We start from the raw sequence: 23,160 nt of genomic DNA on the forward strand, positions 1-23,160 counted from the left end.
AGGGAGAGAGACACCTGCAGACCTGCTTCACCACTTGGGAAGCTTCCCCCCATCAGGTGGAGGAGCAGGGGCTCGAACCTGGGTCCTCGTGCATTGTAACATGTGCACTCAACCAGGTGCACCACCACCCAGCCCCCACCATGACATTTTTTTCTATGTAAAAATGAGTTATGGCTTTTCATACAACTTAATATAAATTGAAAGTGACAAGAGATGCCTCATCTGACCTTTGTATGTAACAAAAACAGTTCCTTTTTTTTTTTTTTTTTTTTGATATGCTGACTCTCAAAAGCCTAGACCAGGGAGAACAGAAGCAACCTTTTTTTTTTCTTGAAAAGACGTGTGTGTGTGTGTGTGTGTGTGTGAGAGAGAGAGAGAGAGAGAGTGTGTGTGTGTGAGAGAGTGTGTGTGTGTGTGAGTGTGTGTGTGAGAGAGAGAGTGTGTATGTGTGTGTGTGAGAGAGAGAGAGAGAGAGAGAGAGAGAGAGAGAGAGAAAGAGTGTGTGTGTGTGTGTGTGTGTGTGTGAGAGAGAGAGAGAGAGAGAGAGGGACTTGACTGTGGTATATGCTGGTGGTGCCAGGGGCTGCCATTCTCATGCAGATTTCTCTCAATTTCCATAGTATCTGGTGCACTACTTGTCCATGCAACAGACAGGAAGTATATTTATAGAGATGCCTCTGATTAGCTCTACTGATATTATCACGAGACTAATTTTCTTGAGTAATCAACACCTTTTAAAACTTTTCTTTCTTATTTATTACTGCATAGAGACAGAAAGGAATTGAGTAGGGGGAGGGGGAGATAGAGATGGAGAGAGACAACTGCAGTTCTGCTTCACCGCTTGTGAAGCTTTCTCCCTGCAGGTGGGGACTAGGGGCTTGAACCTGGGTCCTTGCTACACTGTAGTGTGTGTGTGTGTGTGTGTGTGTGTGTGTGTGTGTGTGTGTGCTTAACCAGCGGGGTGTGTGTGTGTGTGTGTGTGTTTGTGTGTGTGTATGTGTGCTTAACCAGGTCACCGCCTGGCCTGAGTAATTGACATTTTAATCTCTGATACTTTATTCACAGATGATATTTCACAAATAATTTAAAGACTTGTATAATTATTTTTTTATTTAATATAATAGAAAAGTTATTTTAAAGCATTTAAGTCATTCAACCAAATGTTCCCATTGATGGAATAATTACAGCTTAAGAGTGGTGACTAGCTCTAGATTGAAATCATGCTTTTTCCAAAACTGAATTCTCCCTCTTGAATGCTCAAGTCCTTTCTGATTGAGAGAATTATTCTTCTAATCCAGCCTAATGAAGGTCAGTTCTTCCTCTGTAAGTATGGTAGTCAGGCCTGCCGTCTGCTCTCAGATTACCAAACTCTACAGAGCTTACCCAAGATAGTGCATACCCCAAAGTTTCACCTGGCTCTGGTTTTCAGTAAGGAACTTCAATGATTAAATGTTTATTTAAAAAAATTCTATTACACAGAAGTATGGTGGTGGGAACAGTGTGGAATTATAACCCTGTTATCTTATATTTTTATAGATCAATATTGAATCATTAATGAAAAAAGCTATTACACCAAAATACCTAGATATTATAGTGTTTTATGGAAGCCTTTATGTCTAAATTACTATGTATTTAAACCTGAAAATTTAGTTCTCTTTCATCTAACAAAAATTAGTTTAATTAGATAGCCTTTAGGAAATTGTTTCTAAACTAGTTTGTAAAATATTTATTTTTGTGTGTGTGAGAGAGAGGTAGACAGCTGTCGACTCAGTCCTGGCCAATGTAGTGTGAGAGATGTAGCGTGGAGCCTGGAGCCTCAAATATGCAAGTCCTATGCTCTAAACTGGTGACTTGGTTCCCTGGCCCAGTTTTAAATCCTTAAAGCCTACTTGATCTTATAAATATTGAATTACATTTGTTCTAATGTGACTTTCAAAGCGCTGCTTTGAGTTGCCTTACTGGCTTCTTGAATTAAACTTTTTGACTATAAAAAAGTTTTTATTTTCTTTTTCATGCACATTTGTCATCTTTATACAAAGAAGTTAATATTTCATTTCTGAATGTGGATTCAGTAAGTATGATTGTAGCTAGTGTGTTTATAATTCATGTTTTCTCTTTTTTAAATTTAAACATCTTAAAATGTCAGAATAAGTTTTGATCAATTTGCATTGCAAGCTATTTGCATGACACAGAAATATGGCAACAATATGAATACTCCTAATGACAATAACAAAAACAGCAGTAGCAGCAACAAATAAAAGAAGACGCTACTATGCAGTCAGTTTGCAAGTGAGGCCGCGAGTGCCAAGTCAGTATTAGAAAACCGCCAGTTGTCTTCCTAGAAATCCTGGTGGGGAAAGCGGAGCATTCTGTGTGCAAGGGCAGCCCTGTGCAGCTCTGCAGTATGAACAATACTTGTCTGATTCACAGGCAGTAGTAGTTAACACAACTTCTGGCTGACACCTAGACTAAAGTGGTCTTTTTCCAAATGGTTTTACTACGTGTAAATATCCAAACCCAGTGTTGTGAGAAGAGTTTAGAATGTTTAACTCCTTCTCTCTATATTCACAGTACCTTCGCAGTTAGAGAAATCATTGAGAAAGTCTGGAACATGGGCTATCTAAAACTTACTAGCACCACCTTCTGTGTAGATCTATAGCCAGGTGTAACTCATAATAGCTGCTCCATTTCTAGACCTCTTCCAAACAGGGTTCCCATAAACCAGACATTGTCACTTTTCAGTGACAATTTTAGACCAGGACATTAAAGTCCAGAAAGATGTCTACAGAGCCCCATTTCTAATTGTGTGCATGCATCCTTTTGCCTTTGGGATCCCTTTCTAGTCACTAACCAAACTATTGTATTAAGCATACATATGTTATGTCTGGTACCCCTTATGCATTTTCCTTCTTGTCAGGTTCCTGTGCAATGCAGTCAGTCAGTCAGTCAGTCAGTCAGTCAGTCAGTCAGTCTGTCTGTCTCTCTCTCTCTCTCTCGTCACAGTATACTTACTTTAGCTCTCTTAGGCATGAATAAACCTTCCTCTTGGTTTACAAAGTTGCTCAACCCACTTTACCACCCAGTGTGATCTTTATGAAGTCTTATAGAAGAAATCCCTCTTAAACTTTAGTATCTGCTAACACGGCTTCCCCTGACTTGCTGGAAAATGTTGATCTCACAGTCACCATGAAACTTGAGGCTGGGGACTTACCATCTTCAATTTAACCCTCTTGATTCTAGAGTCTAATTTGTACACAGTTCCCAATAATTTGGGAATTAATTTGGGAATAATTGCAGAAGTGCTTATCTTCCCAACAGGATTTTTACTGACTCATCTTACCCTAACCTGATTTTTGTCAAAGATTTTTTTTTTACTTTTTAATTGTTTGATTTATTTAATAAAGACAGAGAGGAAGTGAGGAAGTGAGGAAGAAGAAGACAGAAAGGAAGGAGGGGTGGAGAGAGGGAGAAGAAGAGAGAGAGAGAGAGAGGAGAGAGAGAGATCTGTAGCACACCTTCACCATTTGTGAAACTTTCCCCCTTCAGGTGGGGACGAGGTGTTTGAACCTGGGTCCTTGTGCATTGTAGCATGTCTGCTGTTCCAAGTGCACCACCATTTGACTCCTGATTTATCTTTTTTTTTTTTTTAAATCATACACATAATGTGTGTAATTAAACTCCCTCAAGGTCTTTGTGAATAACTAAGGGAGGAAAAGCAATTCAGGAAGATAGGAGGGAGGGAAGATAGGAAAGGATGGAGGAAGAAATAAAAGATTATGTATGTTTGTGTCCCTGTGTCTTAAACTCTTACTTAGAAGAATAGAGTGAAGTATTGCATGGTGCACCACATGGTGGGCACTGGTGACATGAAGAGGTGATGGTTTGGCTCAGTGTCTGCTTGGTGGTGTACACTGCTCTGACTGTGTCTGTGAGTAGCTGGTGCAGCAAGTTAAAATAAGTTACTGTGTCTGCACCTTTCATCTTTTCTTTGTCAGTATATATGTGGGCAAGATTTAACAAATATTACTTGGGGGCATTCCACATACTGCACTGCTGAAGTTATTTGTCTTCTGAATCAATATGCTACCAACTGCACATCCTATATCTTTTGTCATCTGAGGCTCTCATTCACATCACTGGCTGCAGACCTCCTTTTCCTTGCATGGTTCCTCTAGAATAAAGAGATACTACACATCTGTAAGCTGCTGTTCTCACTTAATTCTGTGGTTTAAATGCTTCTCACCTGGTAAAAGGCTCAGGACAGTGACCAAACCTGGGATCTTTGGATTCCTGATTGCAAACTTCATTTGCTTATTTTTGTACTATGCCCAGAAAGAGACTGATTTCACTTCATAAATTAAGCATGTATTTTGAAATTTGAGTGTTAATATTTGTATTAATGTTTAAATGCTCCATAGAAATGAAATACAGAACATATATTAATGTAAATGGTAATTAAAGTGATCAAGAGTTCATTTGTATCTTTTTTATATTTATTTATTTATTTTCCCTTTTGTTGCCTTAGTTGTTTTTTTTATTGTTGTAGTTATTATTGCTGCCATTGTTGTCAACGTTGTTGGATAGGACAGAGAGAAATGGAGAGAGGAGGGGAAGACAGAGAGGGAGAGAAAAAGATAGACACCTGCAGACCTGCTTCACTGCCTGTGAAGTGACTCCCCTGCAGCTGGGGAGCTAGGGGCTTGAACTGGGATCGTTACGCTGGTCCTTGTGCTTTGCGCCATGTGCACTTAACCCACTGCACTACCGCCCGACTCCCAAGTTTATTCATATCTTATGCTTTTCATTCATGTCTTAATTATTTTTCATTTATTTCTATAATATATATAATATGTAATCTTTAAAAAAAATAATGTGATCAACACTTGAACTGTATGCAGGTCCACAGAAAGATTTTTAACTTCTCTAAGTTAAGAAATGAATGCTTTTGGTGCACAAGATACAATTAGTCATTTGGCCAGGCACTGACCATGCATACCATTCTCTCTTGTTGACATCCCCACTTTGTCAGTATTTTTTTTTTATGTAAATCCTATGATCAGTTATATTTTCCCGACATGGGACCAGTCCCCCGCACCCCCCCCCCACCAGGTGTGCCACTCCCCATTCCCCACTGGTACTCAGAGCCAGGATTAGTTTTACTTTTAAATAATAATGTTTTAGTTAATTTTCTTCAAAGAGAAAGCATTTAAGTAAGAAAATAACACTCTCTGTATATGTTCAGACTTATCTTTAGCATTTTTTAGATGCCCTTATGAAAGAAGAAATTATTTATTTACAGCCGAAAGAATTCTATTTTTCTTTGTACTGCTTGTGTTATAGTTCTTAGGAAATAATGACACTGAGGCAGTTCCTTGAGGAAATGTTGAATTGTTCCTGTATTTACAACTGATACAAAATAAAGTAATTACAGTTCAGTGCTATCTTTTGGGTCATGGCGATCTCAAATCACTATTCAGGTCACAATTGTCTAACTTTCTTTTTTTGTGTGTCCAGTGCTTCAGTGTTTTAGAAACAGGTAGGACTATTTTCTTTATAAAATCATCTTGTTTGCCTGTTTATTTTATTGCTGCTGGGGCTTTGCCACACAAGGCAGACTTTTTCAGATAGATAATGGGTGGCTGGATAGATTGACAGGTAGGCAGGCAGGAAGGCAGGCAGGTAGAGGCTAGGGTGCTAGAACCCTAAAGCTTCTGCTGGTCAGCCGGGGGCAGGGCATGAAGACACAGGTCCTGTGCATGACAAGACCTGTGTTTTCCAGATAAGCTGTCTTCCCAGCCCTGCCTGCTTTTTTTTTTTTTTCCCCTTCAATTGAGGAACTGCTATTGTACAAGCAGTTTCAGCATACTTCCACATCCCTAAATACGTTTACCATCTCTTCTAAAATGCCCTTTTAACTATAAAGGGTTGATTTGAAATGCTATGTTAAGCATAACATAGATTGTAGTAAATTCATTGGAAGCTACACATACATTTTTTCAGAAACCATTTAAGAAATTGTTAAAATGAATTGATACCCAACACACCTTAGAGAATTTATGTATTTAATGGGCATGAAGAGAGGAAAGTAAAAGCACACAATTCCTAGAGAGATAGTCTAGTGCTGTTGCAAAGACAGCCTCACCATGGGATTTAAAATTTTTTTTTATTTTTCTCCTTTTGTTGCCCTTGTTGTTTTATTGTTGTAGTTATTATTGTTGTCATCGTCGTTGGATAGGACAGAGAGAAATGGAGAGAAGAGGGGAAGATGTGGTGGGGGGAGAATGATAGACACACCTGCAGACCTGCTTCCCCGCTTGTGAAGCGACTAACATGCAGGTGGGGAGTTGGGGGCTTGAACCGGGACCCTTATACCGATCCTTGCACTTTGCACTTAACCTGACTCCCAACTGTGGGATTTTTATGCTGTGTTTTAGGAGAATAATAGGAAGTAAAATTAGAAACCTTGCCATTCTTTGTCTTCATGAGGCATTTATTTTTTAAAAAGACAACTTCTCTAAGGATCATTGCATATGCTTATACATTCATGATTCATATATATTTGAAAATGATTGAACTTGGTATTAATTAGATACAAGTGCATATGTTTTTGAAAACAAGAGAACACACACACATACACACAAATATCACTCTGCCACATGCAGTAGCAGGGATAGAACTTGGCACCTTATGCTTGTGAATTGAAAAGTAGAGGCCTCAAATGATAAAGTTATAGATGATCTTAACAGATATATTCAGAACTTTTCATCCCCAAAGAGGAGAATATACATTATTTTAAAGTGCATATGGAACATTCTCAAATATTGACCATGTCTTGGGACACAAAGATAGCTTTAAGTATATGAACATTGAGATCATGAAGTGTTTTTTTTTTTTTTTTTGGAGTGCTGGGTGGTGGCACGCCCATTTAAGCACACATAATACTAAGCGCAAGGACCCATGCAAAGATCTGGGTTCAAGTCTCCGACTCCCCATCTGCAGGTGTCTCTCTCTCTCCCTTTCTGTGTCCTCTTCTTTCTCAATTTCTCTCTGTCCTATCTAATAAAATGGAAAAACTTTGCCCCCTTTTTTCCTCTTCTTTATCCCGATCCTGATAGAATTGGAGTTCAGAGCCCTCTGTTCATGACTTCCCCCATCACTTCTCTATCTCTGGGAGACCAAAATTCTATGGACCACAATTCTTTTTGGAATGCAAAGACTTCTGTCATTGCTTCTCCTCTGGACATGGATGTTGGCAGGTGGATCCATACCCCCAGCCTGTTTCTATCTCTCCCTAGTGGGGTAGGGCCATGGAGAGGTGAGGTTCCAGGACACAGTGGTGAGGTCATCTGTCCAGGGAAGTCAGGATGGAGTCATAGTAGCATTTGAAACTTGGTGGGTGAAAGGTAATAAGATATAAAGCACGACAAAATGATTAAAAACAGGAACCAAAAGGTTAGAATAGAGCAGATGAAATTAGGGATCTTAGATTGGAGAGATACTAGGAAGTCTATTTGAAGTAAGGAACATGATTTTGGGACTATGATATTGCACATCTACCATTTGCAAAAACTAATCTGAAAATCATGTCTCATCAGTCTAGCATAAGAATGATGAAAGACGTCTGTGTACTAAGCTATGAAGAGATTATTAATAAACAATAACAGAAATACAAATAATGCATATCATTCAAAGGCCATTTTATTTTTAGGAAAGCTTTTCAAGGTGTGCAAATATAACATGATTGAAAGGAGAACAGTCAAACCCCAGTCAATGTTCTAGTCCTTCATAGGCTGAGTGTTCTGATGGCTGTGGTGCAGCTAGAGTAACCAGCCTGGGTGAGCTTAAATCAGTTTTTCCGAGCCATCCCAGTTACGTGGCTTTCTCACTCACATTTATAGAGAGACACATTTTATGGCCTTGTTATGTTTACTCAGAGCACACCAGTCCCTTTGATTTGGCAAGTCTGTGCATGGTTTTATACCCACCCAGAGCACAGTACATAATGAGGCAACAGATGGGGTGCGGGAAAGCCCAGGCCTCTTCTCTTTCTCTTCTCACTGCACACACTGGACGCTGTTGCTAATGGGGTAGCCAATATATGGGGAATGTTCTAGAGAATCATTTAAGATGTTTCAAATACTGTATTCTCATTCTAGTGACTTTTGTACACTAGAAAAAAAATCACAAGTATACATATAATCTGAAAATCAGGTAATTTAAGTTTGAATGGCATAGGTTTATTTTTTAAAAGACCCTCCTATCACTGCTCAACGAACAAAAAGAAACTTTATCAGGATAATGGCAGAAAAGTAAATAAATGTTTAAAAGAACTAATTCTTTAAACTCCAGTTTCCATTACATCTAAATGCTGTATTATGTTGACAGATCTGGGGAATTTTAGTGGCCGGACACGAAGCGCTGTCTCAGTGAGGGAAGGCCAGGGGGTTGTTCTGATGTGCTCTCCTCCGCCTCATTCTCCAGGTACAGTTGGATCCCATTCTATATTGCTGCTGCTCTCTTTGACTGTGTGCTCGCTCGTTCCTATAGACAGTGTGTTGACTGGGGAACGTTGAAGGTGAAATGTGCATGGATTTCCTGACTTGTATCAGAGTATCCAATATGAATTAAAGATCACATACTTTAAATACCAGTGGACAGGAGACTGAGCTCCTAGGATAAGACTGTTTTATTGCCTTTCTAACTGTTGACTTTCATGGTTATGTTTCTGACTGCCATCAGTCAGGGATATATTGCCCAGAGCACGAGGAAGATGATAAGCTAAGAGTAAAAACTTTCAATATTGTTTGGAGTGATACAGTACCAATGACTGAGTACCGATGTGTGTCTTGTCTTAGTAGATAAGCTGGAACCTTGGTTGTTTATGATGATGGTTGTCACACTGGCACACAAAAAGTGCTAGGTACCATTCTTTTGATTTTCAAAGAAAGCAATATAATTCATTAATTGTTGGCTACTTGAATGCTTGGATATAAAAACCATAGAAATAGCCAAATCCTTCATGGAGTTTGGAGTGCCAACATATGAAACTATGCTCAGATTAATTGCATTCCATCTTGTCAACTCATAGCTAATTATACTTATTTTGTAACAGTTCTATAATTTGAAACGAGTGCCTCTTTATACCTCACTATAGTATTGTGAACAGCATCATTGAAAGACAGCAAGATAAATATCTGTTTTCTATCTGAGATGTAATAGAAACTTCCTTAAAGTTAATTAAAGGTCCTTGTAGCTCAGTCGTTTTTTGATCTTTACTTAATGTGAAAATTGTGACTAGCTTGTATTATTGGTGTAGTAATGTAGTCCAGTTTGGTTGTACCAAAGCTAGTTCTTGTCACAAATTGCAAGAGAACCTAAATAAATTGTCTTAAAATTTCCCACCTTTACTTGATCCTCTTTTTTCTTTTTTTAATTTTGCCCCCAGGGTTATCACTGGGGCTCAGTGTCAGCACTATGAATCCACTGCTCCTGGCGGCCATTTTTTCATTTTATTGGCTAGGATAGAGAGAAATGGAGAGAGGAAGGGAAGACAGAGGGGGAGAGAAAGACAGACACCCACAGACCTGCTTCACTGCTTGTGAAGTGACCCCCCCCCCCGCAGGTGGGGAGCCGGGGGTTCAAATCAGATTCCTTGCGCTTGTACTTTGTGTGTTTAGCCCAGCATGCCATTGTCTGGCCCCCGCTTCTTATTTTTTTCTCATTGAAGGCAAGAGAAAGCTATTTCAACAAGACAGTCTTTTTAAGAACTAACTTTGCAACTCAGGTAATAGTCATTTGGGATAATTTCTGAGTTGTGTTCTTCCACTGCTCTTCTTGCTCTTCTTGCTTGAGCACTCGGGGAAAATTAATATATGTAGTCTTACCTACAGTGTGTCCAGATTCAGATTTTCTGGGTGTAAAATTCGCTTCTACTTTTTATGGATAAGGGAAATGTTTAGTAAATTGAAGCTGGGGATTCGTCAGTTTATATTTAACCAGAGTACTGGCCTGCTCTTGCAGATGGTGGATTTGGTGATTGACTGAGGGGCCTCAGGGCCTCCCTCAATCGAGAAGACCTTTTGCGTAGCTGCTGTGCTGTCTCCCTGGACTTGAGTTAGAATTTTCTAAAGAATGATATATGTTATGTCTAATGTTGACTTATTAGACAGACTTACTTTAGGGGTAGTATTATATTAATGCTTCTTAGAGTTTTTTTTTTCTTTTTAAAAGGATAAAGTTTCATACACTAAAGAGGGCAAAAATGTTCATCATCAGAGTGACTGTAGTTTAACAGCAATGATTTCTGGGAAACAGTCCATATTGTGAGACTATTGGCTCATGTGTATAAGAAGTGCAGTGCCGAGGATGCAGTAGAAAGTTAAACTGCAAGCTTTCAAATGGACAGGTTATTCACTTAGCAGAGAAAACAATGTTAGAAGCAGTTTGAAAATACATAGTAGACTGAACTACATGTGTGATAATAATGACTAAATAACAAATTTTGTAACTCCCAGGATCAGAAAGCATCACACAAAGTATTTCAATCACGTTTGTATTTTATGAGAAACACTAGCCTGATTATGTAATAGTCAAGGATGTGGTCCACTAGGCGCTGGTGCTGAGGCTCTAATAGCTCCCCAGCCTTTATTGTTAGTGACACGGCCTAGGACACCTACTTCCTATGGCACACCCCAGATGAGAGGAATAGCTTTGCATCTAATGGCTGGTGTCATAGGTACTTATTCTCTCATCACTCAAATTCTTTTTATTGAGTTTCTCTCAAGCACTCCTTTTTACATTTTTGTTCCAAATGAAACTTACTCCTTTAAGATATCATTTCACCTATAACCTTGCAAATTTATATTTATTTCCACAGCTCCTGTGTGGTGTTACTGAGAGTGATATTTGATAGACATCTTCCTTTCCCCTTATTGCTAATTTTACCTTCTTCCTCCTTACTGCCTCTTAGTTTCAAGTTGCAGCTATTATTAATATACTCGCTTCTCATTTCCTTTCTTTTCTTCAAGATTTTGCCTACTGGATTACTGTTCATTTCTTCAATCAAACTCCAGTCCTCAGATTGATGATTTCAATCTGTCTCTTCCATTTCTCCTTCTTGAAGTGGGCTTGTTTTACAACTAGCCATTCCCAGTTAGCTGATTCTCATCAACAGCTGACATTCCTTACTTAACTCCCTTGTTTTCTCTAACTAGTGTTCACTGTCTTCCGCTCGCTTACTTCAGTACCTTGTTCCAGCAGTCATTCATTCAGCCACATTGAAATGGACAAACCATTCATTCTATCTCCTTTCCACTTTACCTCTTATCACTATTCTCATCTTTCTCTTTCAGTCTTCATCTTACTGCATGCATTTCCATCTTCCTCTTTTGCTTCATATGGTTTAACTTCACAGTTGATAAAAATATAATACTAATTTTTATTTTTTGGATAGAAGAATAGAAGGAGAGTGAAAGAGATCACAGCATGAAAATTTATTTCAGTGCATCGTAGGCCAGGCTTGAGCCTGGTTCCCATGTGTGGCTGTTGCTCCCGATTTGAGTCAGATATTTGGCACATGGTGTTCCTGACGACTCAGCTGACTCCTAGAGAGGCAGAGTTTTTGTCTAGTGCTCTACCACATGTTTAAAACAATAATCTGGCACAGAACAGTAACTCAAAAGCATCCGCTAGCTGTATAATAAGACTTTTCTTATTGAGTGATTTTCTTAATGATGGTGTGAATGAAAATTAAGTATACACTAGATAAATAAAATATGAAGCACATCTCTGGTACACATCTCATCTTATATTCAGGCTGAAGGGACACTGAAACCTTAAGGGCTGCATTTTATTGAGATCACAGTTGTATGGAGAAGTAGTGATGGGGTGGGGGTAGATAGCATAATGGTTATGCAAAGAGACTCATAGCTGAGGCTCCAAAGTCCCAGATTGAAACTTTTACCTTCAGTGCAAAAAAAATGAAATTCTGATGAAACTTGTCATCTGCAGTAAGGAAGTAAAACAATGTGGGGAACAAAGCAGACTCGGGAACCAATGAACCAATATCTAAGTTAACTATCAAGATAAGGCAGAAATTTGGGTGTGAGATTTCTACTGTGTATAAGGCTCTTGAATTACTTGACAATATGCAATCTGATCCCACCAAAACAAAGGCAGTTTCTGTGGTCATTGCTAATAGGTGCCAGCAGGGAGTGAGAGCTAAAGCTTCTGTCACTGAGTAGCCCCCAGCTTATTCTTCTTAGACATATCCTTGCTCTGGAACAAAAATGTTCTGATATTCCCAAGACAGTTTCAAAGTTCTCATTTTAATTGATCAAACACGGCTCTAGAATTACACCACTATTCTCTTTTAAATTTAATTTAGTTTAATTTATTTTAAAATCTCATAGCAAATCATTTTCCTTTTTTTTTTTCTTTTTCTTTACCAGAGCACTGCTCAGCTCTGGCTTTTGGTGGTGCAGGGGATTGAACCTGGGACTTTGGAGCCTCAGGCATGAGAGTCTGTTTGCATAACCATTATGCTATCTCCCCCACTATTTTATTTTGTTTTTGTCACCAGTGTTGTCACTGGGTTCTGTGTCTGCACGATTTCTCTACTTTTATGGAACTTTTTTTTTTTTTAAGATAGAAGGTGAGTACCAGATAGGGAGAGGAAGAGAGAGGAGAGATGTTGCAGCACGCTCAAGAGGCTTCCTCCAGGCCAGCCCTCTCATTTAGTGACCAGGACGTGAACCCTGGTTCTCACGCGTGGTAAAGTGTGAGCTCTAGAAGATGAGTTTTCCCCAGCCCTCACTACACTTCTCTATATTCTCAGAAATCAGCATAGTAATGACCTTTAGCAGGTATTAAGTACATGTTAAATAACATAATAAAAGTGCTGATTGTAATAGTTGAGGTATACTGGGATTCAAACAACTTTTTCAGCCTCCTGTTATTAATTTTTCATAACTTTTATTCATGACAGGTATTTGGGTCGCCTCTCATCACGTTAAAATATAGCTATCTCACAGTATATCAGCCACTATGATTTAGTAGCAGCTATGTGAAATGATAAACTGTGTATACATCAGAGGAGGTTAAATAATGTTCAGAAATACCCTGAAGATTCATCTTATCATTCCTCAGATGGATGTACGTTGCACATCTTTCTGTGAATTAAAGCCAAAGCTTGGATTGACTTATTCGCTAAATTTCTCTGTTTACTTCCCAAGAGATCAGTATTAATTCCTGTCAGAAACAAATGTGAGTGAAAACATCTTGATTGGATACTGTGGTAGTTATTCATTTACCAGGAAATAGATATATATTTTTCTAGACTGTTAAGCACATCTGCACAAAATGATTTTGGTTGCCAAAGAAATATTTCTGTCAGTTTAGTAATTTTGAAATTTGAAGTTATACTGAAACAGGCCTCATAAAATCTATAACCATAAGTAGAGTTATTTTATATTTAGAATCTGTCACCATAGACACTTTAAAATAACCAAGTCAGTAATTACTACTTTATTTTATTTTATGTTATTTTTGCCTCCAGGGTTGTTGCTGGAGTTTGGTGCCTACACCATGAATCCACTGCTCCTGGAGGCCATTTTTCCCATTTTTGTTGCCCTTGTTGTTGTTATTGTTATTGTTGTCATTGATGCCATTGTTGTTGGATATAACAGAGAGAAATGGTGAGAGGAGGGAAAGATGGGGGGAGAGAAAGATAGACACCTGCTGACCTGTTTAACTGCTTGTGAAGTGTAGGTGGGGAGCCTGGAGATCAAACTCAAATCCTTATGGCAGTCCATGCTTTATGAACCTTCCAGATGCCCAGAGACATCAGGGATTGTGTGGTTGTGAAAAAGAGGAGATTATATCTCCAAGAAAATATATCAGAATTGGGAGTTGGGCGGTAGCGCAGTGGGTTAAGCACACCTTGCCCAAAACGCAAGGACCAGTGTAAGCTATCAGGAGCATAATGCATGTGTCTTAGCACTTGGTCATTTCAAATTCTCTGAGGTATTATTCAGTTCACAAAAACTCTCACATTTCAGGTATGAGAGATGGTTCACCTGGTAAAACATGCCCTTTACTATGCCTGTGGCCATGGGTTCAAATCTTAGCACCACCACAGCACTAGGGAAAGCTCCACCAATGGTGGAGTGGCACTGTAATGTCTCTCTTGCCTCTCTCTCTTTTTCTTTCCTCTCTTGCTCTTGTTCCCTTGTTTTTGGTATCATGCAAGCAAACAAACTTCAGTCAGCAGTGGACACTGGAATGATAAGATCCTGTCCCAGATGTTAAGCATAAGGATAAGCATAACACAATCCTTCATTCATTCCCTCTACTCTAGAACTCATTTTCTATGGAGTGTTGGCTAGGATACTGGAGGGTGGCTTTCACTTTTTTTTTCCCCAATAACACCTAAACTGGGGAGTAGATTATTAAAGGAGGGAGGGAGAGGGGGGTGGGAAGAGAAGAGGAGAAGGAAGGGAGAGAAGACTTCTAAAAAGATTGTCTAGGGAGTCGGGCGGTGGCACAGCGGGTTAAGCACACATGGCACAAAGCACAAGGATCGGCGTAAAGATCCCAGTTCGAACCCCCGGCTCCCCACCTGCAGGGGTGTTGCTTCACAGGCAGTGAAGCAGGTCTTCAGGTGTCTATCTTTCTCTCCCCCTCTGTCTTCCCCTCTTCTCTCCATTTCTCTCTGTCCTATCCAACAACAACAACATCAATAACTAACAACAATGTTAAACAACAAGGGCAACAAAAGGGAAAATAAATAAATAAATATAAAAAATTGTCAGATTTTTAAAAGTTGCTATTAATAGCATGTTACACGATTATAATATCACAATGTGTAGTTAGTTCTGTGCCACACCCACAGCCAGGGTTCTGAGTACTCACCCTCTCACCTCCCAAAGATAACCACCAGAGTCCTCATACGTCTTAAAAATAGTTTGAGAAGTCAAATTTATTTTTCAATTCTTATTTATTTATAGGATAGGGATGGAGAGAAATTGAGATGGAAGGAAGAGATAAAAGAGCCAAAGGGTGACACCTACAGCCCAACTTAACTGCTTATGAAGTCCTGTGCACATGGGGGCTGGGGTCTTGAATCCAAGGCCTAGAACGTGGTAGTAACATGTGCACTCATTGGGTGCTCCATCACTGGCTCCCTATGGCAGCACTTTTATTTCACCATAATTTAAGGTCATGTCCACTTTGGAACTAGATTTTGGGTAAATAAGCAAGTCCAGAGAGTGTATGTTATAAATAAATCCTCTTTCCCACACAGCACAACGACAAATTCTAGATCCTGTTATTCTCTCCACTGCCACATATTTCACATGGGACTTAGACACAGATAGCCGGGGGTTCCTATTCAAGCTCTAATACTGCTGGCTTTGCTTGTTAAATTAGCCTTTTCTTACCTATAAAGAGTACATAAAAAAAAAAAACTGTCCCACAGGATTATTTTGAGAATTAAGAGATTGGTTATGTAGAGCAATTAGCCCATGCTTGGAGGACAGTAAGCATTACATTCAATTTTGTGTTGAAGATCTGTCTTCAAAAATCTTCTTTAAAATGATAATGCTTGTGAGAGAGGTGACACCTTAAATTATTATCTGCTAACATTAATACCAGTTGTCAAGGATTAGTTGACATCAGACTGACAGCAAGACAACTAGAAGACGAGTGGCACTTGGAATTGTGAATCTGAAGATTTGGGAAGGGGCGCGGTTCAATGAAAGGAAAAATAAGCTCTATGGTCAAGTGGTAGAGCACAAGGCATCCTTGATATTCTCATCTGCACTCTTTGTCTAAGGATGGATGAGACCAGACAGTAGCACCTTCAAGCAAATCTATATGTAATAGGGAGTCAAATTTTACACAAGTTGGGCAGGAGGAGATAGCGTAATGGTTATGCAAACAGACTCTTATGCCTGAGTCTCTAAATTCCTAGGTTCAATCCCCTGTACCACCATAAGCCAGAGCTGAGCTGTGCTCTGGTTAAAAAAAAAAAAATAACACAATTGAAAACAAAATATTTTCTTTAGTATTTCTTTCTTTTGAGATTCTAAGTCTCACTGCTTAAAAAAATATGTAATAATTATAGGTACACAATAAATAGCCTAAGTTCTCTTTACTTACAAAATAGTAAGCTAGTATGACACTATATGCAGCCAATATGCATATTTAACTTTCATATCAAGATCACAAGAACTAAAGATTCCCAACATATTTGAGGAGTTCATCAGTTTTCATAATGTCACTTAATTACTTGATTTTAAACCACTTTGTCGGTGGTGCCAGGGATTATACCTGGGATGTTGGAACCGGAGGTGATTATGTTGAGTAATGTAAGAAAGGGGGTGAAAGACAGCTATTGGCTGCTTACCTGCATATGTGGAATATAAATACCACACGAACTTACACACAGAGCAGCCAAACTGCACACTGGCTTTGTGAGAACTATAGTGGTTATCAGTTGTGTGCCTAGTAGGGCCTAGAACACAGGGATCCAATGGTGGGTGTGATGTGGAACCATTCCCCTGTGATTAAGGGAATTTTTTTTTTTTTAAGATTTTAAAAAAAATTTTATTTATTTATTTTCCCTTTTGTTGCCCTTGTTGTCTTTTTTATTGTTGTTGTAGTTATTATTGTTGTTGTTATCGATGTGGTTGTTATTAGATAGGACAGAGAGAAATGGAGAGAGGAGGGGAAGACAGAGGGGAGAGAGAGAGATAGACACCTGCAGACCTGCTTCACCGCCTGTGAAGCGACTCCCCTGCAGGTGGGGAGCCGGGGGCTGGAACCCGGATCCTTACACCGGTCCTTGCGCTTTGCACCACCTGCGCTTAACCCACTGCGCTACCGCCCGACTCCCGATTAAGGGAATTTAAGCAACACTATTTAGAAGTAGTTCTATAATTTTTTATTTACTTATTTATTTATTTATTTATTTATTTATTTTCAGTTATTTGGTTTTTGAGATAGAGAAGGCAGAAGGAGTGAAAGAGACCAAAGCTTCTTTTCATACGACGAGGACAAGGCTCGAACATGGCATAGTAGCATGACAGATAGTTCTATTAACTAGTGACTAGACTTAGCAATTTCATCAGCATGAAGAGAAGGAATAGAAATCAATGATTTTTATTTTCTTTTGTATTTCATCATTCCCCCGCTTTATAATTTTATTTATAAGTTTATAATCTTCATTTTGTAAATAGAGATATCACAACATATTTTACTTATAAGTTTATAATCTTCATTTTGTAAGTAGAGATATCACAACTTAATCACAGTCTATTCTAAAATTTCACATCTAATGGAAATGACCATGTCATTGTAATCCCAAGCCTATTGCCTTTTCATTGTTACATGGTCTTTCTACAGCATCTTTCTGAAATGTTACTGGAATTTACTTTCTTGTATATGCTTAGGTCTTTGGTCAGTGTGTTTTTTACACTAATCCAAATGAACTAGTAAATTATCATTTTTACTGATATGCCACAAAGACAGTATCAACAGATTCAAGAGCACTGAAATCATTGCCAGGCACCCTCTCAGACCATAGTGGAATTAAATGAATACTTTAAAATAAACAAAAAATTAGTAAAAGTCCCAAAATATGGGAACTCAGCAATACAATACTTAACAACTACTGGGTAAAAGAGGAAATTAAGGGAGAAATCAAAATTTTTCAAGAAACCAATGGAAATGAAGACACCAGCTATTAAAATATTTGGGACACAGCTAAGGTAGTACTGAGAGGGGAGTTCAAGCACAAGAACCATATATAAGCACACTGTAGGAAGCAAGAAACATCTTAAAGTCTTAGAAGAAGAGGAACAACGGAACCCTACAGCAACCAAAAGGACTGAAATAACTAAAATTTGGGTAGAAATAAATAACAATGACATTGGATGGGGTCATTTGTTTTCTTGTTGTTGAGTTTGGTGAGCTGATATGCGATATCCCACTATACACAAAAGTAAACTCCAAATGGATCAAGAACTTGGGTGTTAGACCAGAAACTATCAAATACTTAGAGGACAATATTGGCAGAACTCTTTTCCATTTAAATTTTAAAGGCATCTTCAATGATACAAATTCAATTACAAAAGAAGACTAAAGCAAAAATAAACCATTGGGACTACACCAAATTAAAAAGCTTCTGCACAGCAAAAGAAACCACCACCTAAAAAAAAAGACAGAGCCCTTAGAAAATGAAGATCTTTATATGCCACACATCAGACAAGAGGCTTGTTACCCAAATATAAAGAGAGCTCACCAAACTCAACAAGAAAACAAATGACCCCATCCAAAAATAGGGAGAGGATATGAATAGAATATTCACCATACAAGAGATCTAGAGGCCAAAACACATGAAAAAATATGCTCCAAGTCTCTGACTGTCAGAGAAATGCAAATAAAGACAGCAATGAGATACAACTTCACTCCTGTGAGAATGTCACACATCAGAGAGGACAGTAGTAACAAATGCTGGAGAGGTTGTGAGGACAAAGGAATCCTCCTACACTGCTGATCTGAATGTCAATGGGTTCAACCCCTGTGGAGAGCAGTTTGGAGAACTCTCAGAAGGCTAGAAGTGGACTTACCCAATAACTCTGCACTTTCTCTCCTGGGGATATATCCTAAGAAACCAAACACACCCATCCAAAAAGATTTGTGTACATCCATGTTCATAGCAGCACAATTTGTAATAGCCAAAACCTGGAAGCAAGCCAGGTGCCCAACAGCAGATGAGTGACTGAGCAAGTTGTGGTCTATATACACAATGGAATACTACTCAGCTATTAAAAATGGTGATTTCACTTTCTTCACCCCATCCTAGATGGAGCTTGAAGGAATCATGCTAAGTAGGATAAGTTAGAAACAGAAGGATGAATATGGGATGATCTCACTTATAGATAGAAGTTGGAAAATACTAACAATGATGCCAGCCTGCCTTCCTCATCAATGTGTCCTAGAACCGCACCTCTCAGAGTGCCCCAACCCACTAGGGAAAGGTAGAGACAGGCGGGGGTTATGGATCGACCTGCCAATCCCATGTCCAATGTAGAAGTACTTATAGAAGCCAGACCTCCCACCTTCTGCATGCACTAAAGGTCTTTGACTCATACTCCCAGAAGGATAAAGAATAGGGAGGCTTCCAATGGAGGGGATGGAATATGGCATGATGGTGGTGGGAATTGTATAAATTGTACCCCTCTTACCCTTCAGTTTTGCTCATCATTATTAAATTACTACTACTAATAAAAATAAGTTGAAAAATAAGAAAACTCAAAGCAGAACTTGGAGTGGATTTGGTGTATTGCACCAAAATAAAGGATGTTGGGGGTAGGGAGGAGGGTCAGTTCCTGGAACATGATGTCACAAGGCCTAGTGGAGGTTGAATTGTTCTGTGGGAAACTGAGAAATGTTACACCTGTACAAATTATTATATTTTATTTTATATTTTACTGTATTTTATTGTTGACTATAAACTTAGTCCCTCCAATAAAAATGGAAAAAAATTTATTGAACTGACCAAGTCATTAACTTAATTGACTAAACATTTAGCATTACCAAAATCAAATATATACAATACATGAAATTAGCTTGCATGAAATTTTAATACATTTACAAGCAATATATATATATAGTAATAAGATAGTTAAATCTCAGTAATTATGCTGAAATAAAAGATAGTAAAATTGTTTGATTTTGTTACATATATTTTCCTATGTGACTAAAAAGTTCAAGGTTTGTACCCTTAAATTACACACAAAAGACTACTTCAACCCTTACTGTATTATCCACAATACATTTGTAACAAAAACATTAAATGCTTGATAATTTCTGAGCTTTTGCTTATCTGTAGATAGAGCTTGATATTCTTTCAAACCTTCACAAAGCAGTTTTAAAAGAGTTACATTGGGGGCTGGGCGGTGGCACAGCATTAAGCAAGCACACACAGTGCAAAGTGCAAGGACCGGTGTAAGGATGCTGGTTCGAACCCTCTGCTCCCCACCTGAAGGGGGGGGGGTTGTTTCACAAGCAGTGAAGCAGGTCTGCAGGTGTCTATCTTCCTCTCCCCCCTGTGTCTTCCCCCCCTCCTCGAATTCTCTCTGTCCTATCCAGTAACAACGACAATAATGACAACAGCAGTGATAAACAACAAGGACAACAAAATGGGAAAAATAGCCTCCAGGAGCAGTGGATTCGTAGTGCAGGCACCAAGTCCCAGCAATAACTCTAGAGGCAAAAAAAAAACAACAAAGGTTGCTTTTATTTTTTTCTTGTTTGAGCTTCATTTTGTTGTTGAATATTTGTTATATTTGACTAGAAAGCAAAACTGTACTGTGAAGTTTTTTTTTCATTTCTTTTGTTTGTTTTCTTTGCTGTACCTCATTTTATACGTGGAAAGCTAAATATCAGAAGTAGAGTCTTCTTTTTGGAATTTGCTTTTGAGCATCTAGACATGGCAGAAAAGAAAGCATATAGAACAATACCTTAACCTGCTTTGCTTGTTTTCATTTGGGCCTTCCTCCTAGAATAGCTCCAAACTGATTGCTTTTTGTTGTTTAATTGAGTCTGGCCATTTCTCTCGAGTCCTTTTAAATTATCCATTTTCCCTCTCTATGAGATGCCCTATGCAAATATCATGATAAACAGGCAGGAGAGCACGATGCTTATCCCTTTGAGTTTTCTTGGACTCATGTTTCCACGTGGGGTTACTAAGACTCAGTCATTTGGTGAAGCTCTGGTTGAATTGTTAAGTTTGTAAATTAAAAGAACTTTCACATTTTTAGAGGTTTATTATCCATTTCTCCCCATAAGCTGTAATGTGCCAGAGAAATAACCTATTCTTTTTGACTGATTCATAAAAGTACATGGTAAAAAGACATTCACATTAGACTTGAGTAGTTAATTGGGAATCCTGTTTTGCTAGAATATAGATTTAGAGGGCATGGAGTAAGACTTACCTAAGCTTCAATTTCCACTTTTTTAAAATTAGTGATATAATGATGATTGACCAGATTGTGATAAGAGGAGTTCAGTTCCATACAGTTCTCACAACCAGAGTTCCATATCCCATCTACTCCATTGGAAGCTTTCCTATTCTTCTTTATCCCTCTGGCAGTAGGAACCCTAGGACATTATGGGGTATAGAGGGTAGAAGGTCTGGCTTCTGTAGTTGCTTCTCTGCTGAACATGAGCATAAGCAGGTCGATCTATACTCCCAGCCTGTCTCTATCTTTCCCTAGTTGGTCAGGGCTCTGAGAGGTGAGGCTCCAGTACACATTGATGAGGTCGTCTGCCCAGGGAAGTTGGGTTGGTGTAACAAGTAGCATCTGCAACTTGGTAGCTGAAAAGCATTAAGATATAAAGCAGAACAAATTGTTTAATAATCAGAAACCTAAAGGCAAGAATATAGTAGATGAGATTTAGGGTCTCCATTTTGGAAAAGGCTACTAGGTCTATTTTATGTATATTCCAAGGGTCCTATGACTACTAATTTTTGCCTGAGCCCAGCAGCTAACATGCAGGTGGGCTAAAGATAATGTCTGGGGAGATGGTATCAGAGTTGGAAATAGGACTAGAAAGCTGAATCAGGTTAGGGAGTAGCTCCCACATATGGGAAAAGCATATAAATACCATTAACTAGGTCTGACCTAGGACCTATATCTATGCATATTGAGCACAGAAACCTGTGTAACCTCTGCATCCCTGTCATTCTGAGCTGTCGCATTCCATGGTCACAGCTCGGAACATTCTAGCCTGCACCCATTTCAGGACCAGTCTTCCTCCTTTAGTGGCAGAGTATGTTGACCTAGCTACCATTCGGAGAGTGGGCAGTTTCTACCACTGTTGTTCTCCATTGAGGGCAAGGTCCTGTAGAGGCCCACAAGAGAGTTTATGATGTTGTTCCTGATGGAGATGACCAGTGATTGTGGAGAGAGGGATCTGCTAGAGGTCTGGGTCCCTCATATCTATGTGGGAATCCCAAGATTTCCTTACTAGGGGCCCGTATGAAGGCCTCGTAATGACCAAAAGGGCCATTAATCGAGTGTGCCAGTCTCTTGTCCTTATTTAGCTTTTGTTGTCCTTACTTAATCTGACATGGTTAGAGTTAATGTGATTGTGGGAAGTGAAATAGGAAGTAGGTGAGGAGATATTTGTTGTCCTTACTTAATCTGACACAGAGTGATTGTGGGAAGTGAAATAGGAAGTAGGTGAGGAGGTGTTAGGTCTAGATCTAAGTAGAAACTATTTGGTCAAGTACGTTACGGTGTCTTTTTTAGGACTTTCTACTTGCTTGTTGCACTTACTGAGTCACTGCTGATTATTGCACACTTTTATTTTAAGGCATATTTTTTCTCCCTAACTTATGGATACATGTGCACATGTGCCCTATCGCCTGGGCCCTGGTCTATATCTAGGTTCTATAACTTTGTTAGGAAGTTACAAATGGAACTAACCACCCAAAATGGAACCAAGGACTCCTATAACGTAGAAAAGATAGCACCAGAGTTTTGGAGCTGGAGGGTTGACATCGCAGACCTGGTGTCTCTGGACACAGCCTGAAGTGAAATATGTCCAGGGTGGTACAGGGTGTGTTGATTTGTTTGAGATCAGCAGTTGTAGTGTCAAATGGTGTGGGTCAAGAGAAGCATGAAGGATAATGAGTAAAGCCCCAGAGGTTCCAGGACTGGGAGAAATACGGATTTTATAGAAAATGGGGATGGTTCCTTGCTGTCACAGTTTTTTAGAATGCAATAGATAGTTAATATTATAGCCAAGTTATTTGGGGACTTGGTTTACGTTGAAAATCCCATGATTAGGATTTACTGAACCATACAAGACCTTACCATGATTTATTTCATTTAATTATATCTTATATACTGACAAGACCAGTTGCTTCTGGTCTCCCTGGTCTAAGATTATAGATGATTTAATGTTTCAAAAAATTATTATTAGAAATGCATTAATAATTTAAGCCCAGTGTGAAAATTCAATCAGTTTATTCTTTCCCCAAGGCTTTTAAAAGAAGTTTTCTTAACAAAGGCATTTTCTCTAATTCTTCAGGACCCTTTTCTCTTTTTCAAGTATTTGTGTTAGGTAGAGAATAAATAGGTATTATTT

General features: G+C 38.8%; 1 protein-coding gene across 3 annotated transcripts in view; it reads left to right on the plus strand.

Annotated features, from left to right (window-relative positions):
* Positions 1–23,160, plus strand: part of CNTN5 (contactin 5) — a 906,057-nt gene that overhangs the window by 598,952 nt on the left and 283,945 nt on the right. For all 3 annotated transcript variants that reach the window (XM_060179715.1, XM_060179713.1, XM_060179714.1), the window contains one exon: positions 8,386–8,481. In XM_060179715.1, the coding sequence (XP_060035698.1) occupies positions 8,386–8,481 (96 nt within the window). The remainder of the gene's footprint in view (positions 1–8,385; positions 8,482–23,160) is intronic.

Source organism: Erinaceus europaeus, chromosome 20 (genome assembly GCF_950295315.1).
Source record: "Erinaceus europaeus chromosome 20, mEriEur2.1, whole genome shotgun sequence".
Taxonomy (NCBI): Eukaryota; Metazoa; Chordata; class Mammalia; order Eulipotyphla; family Erinaceidae; genus Erinaceus; species Erinaceus europaeus.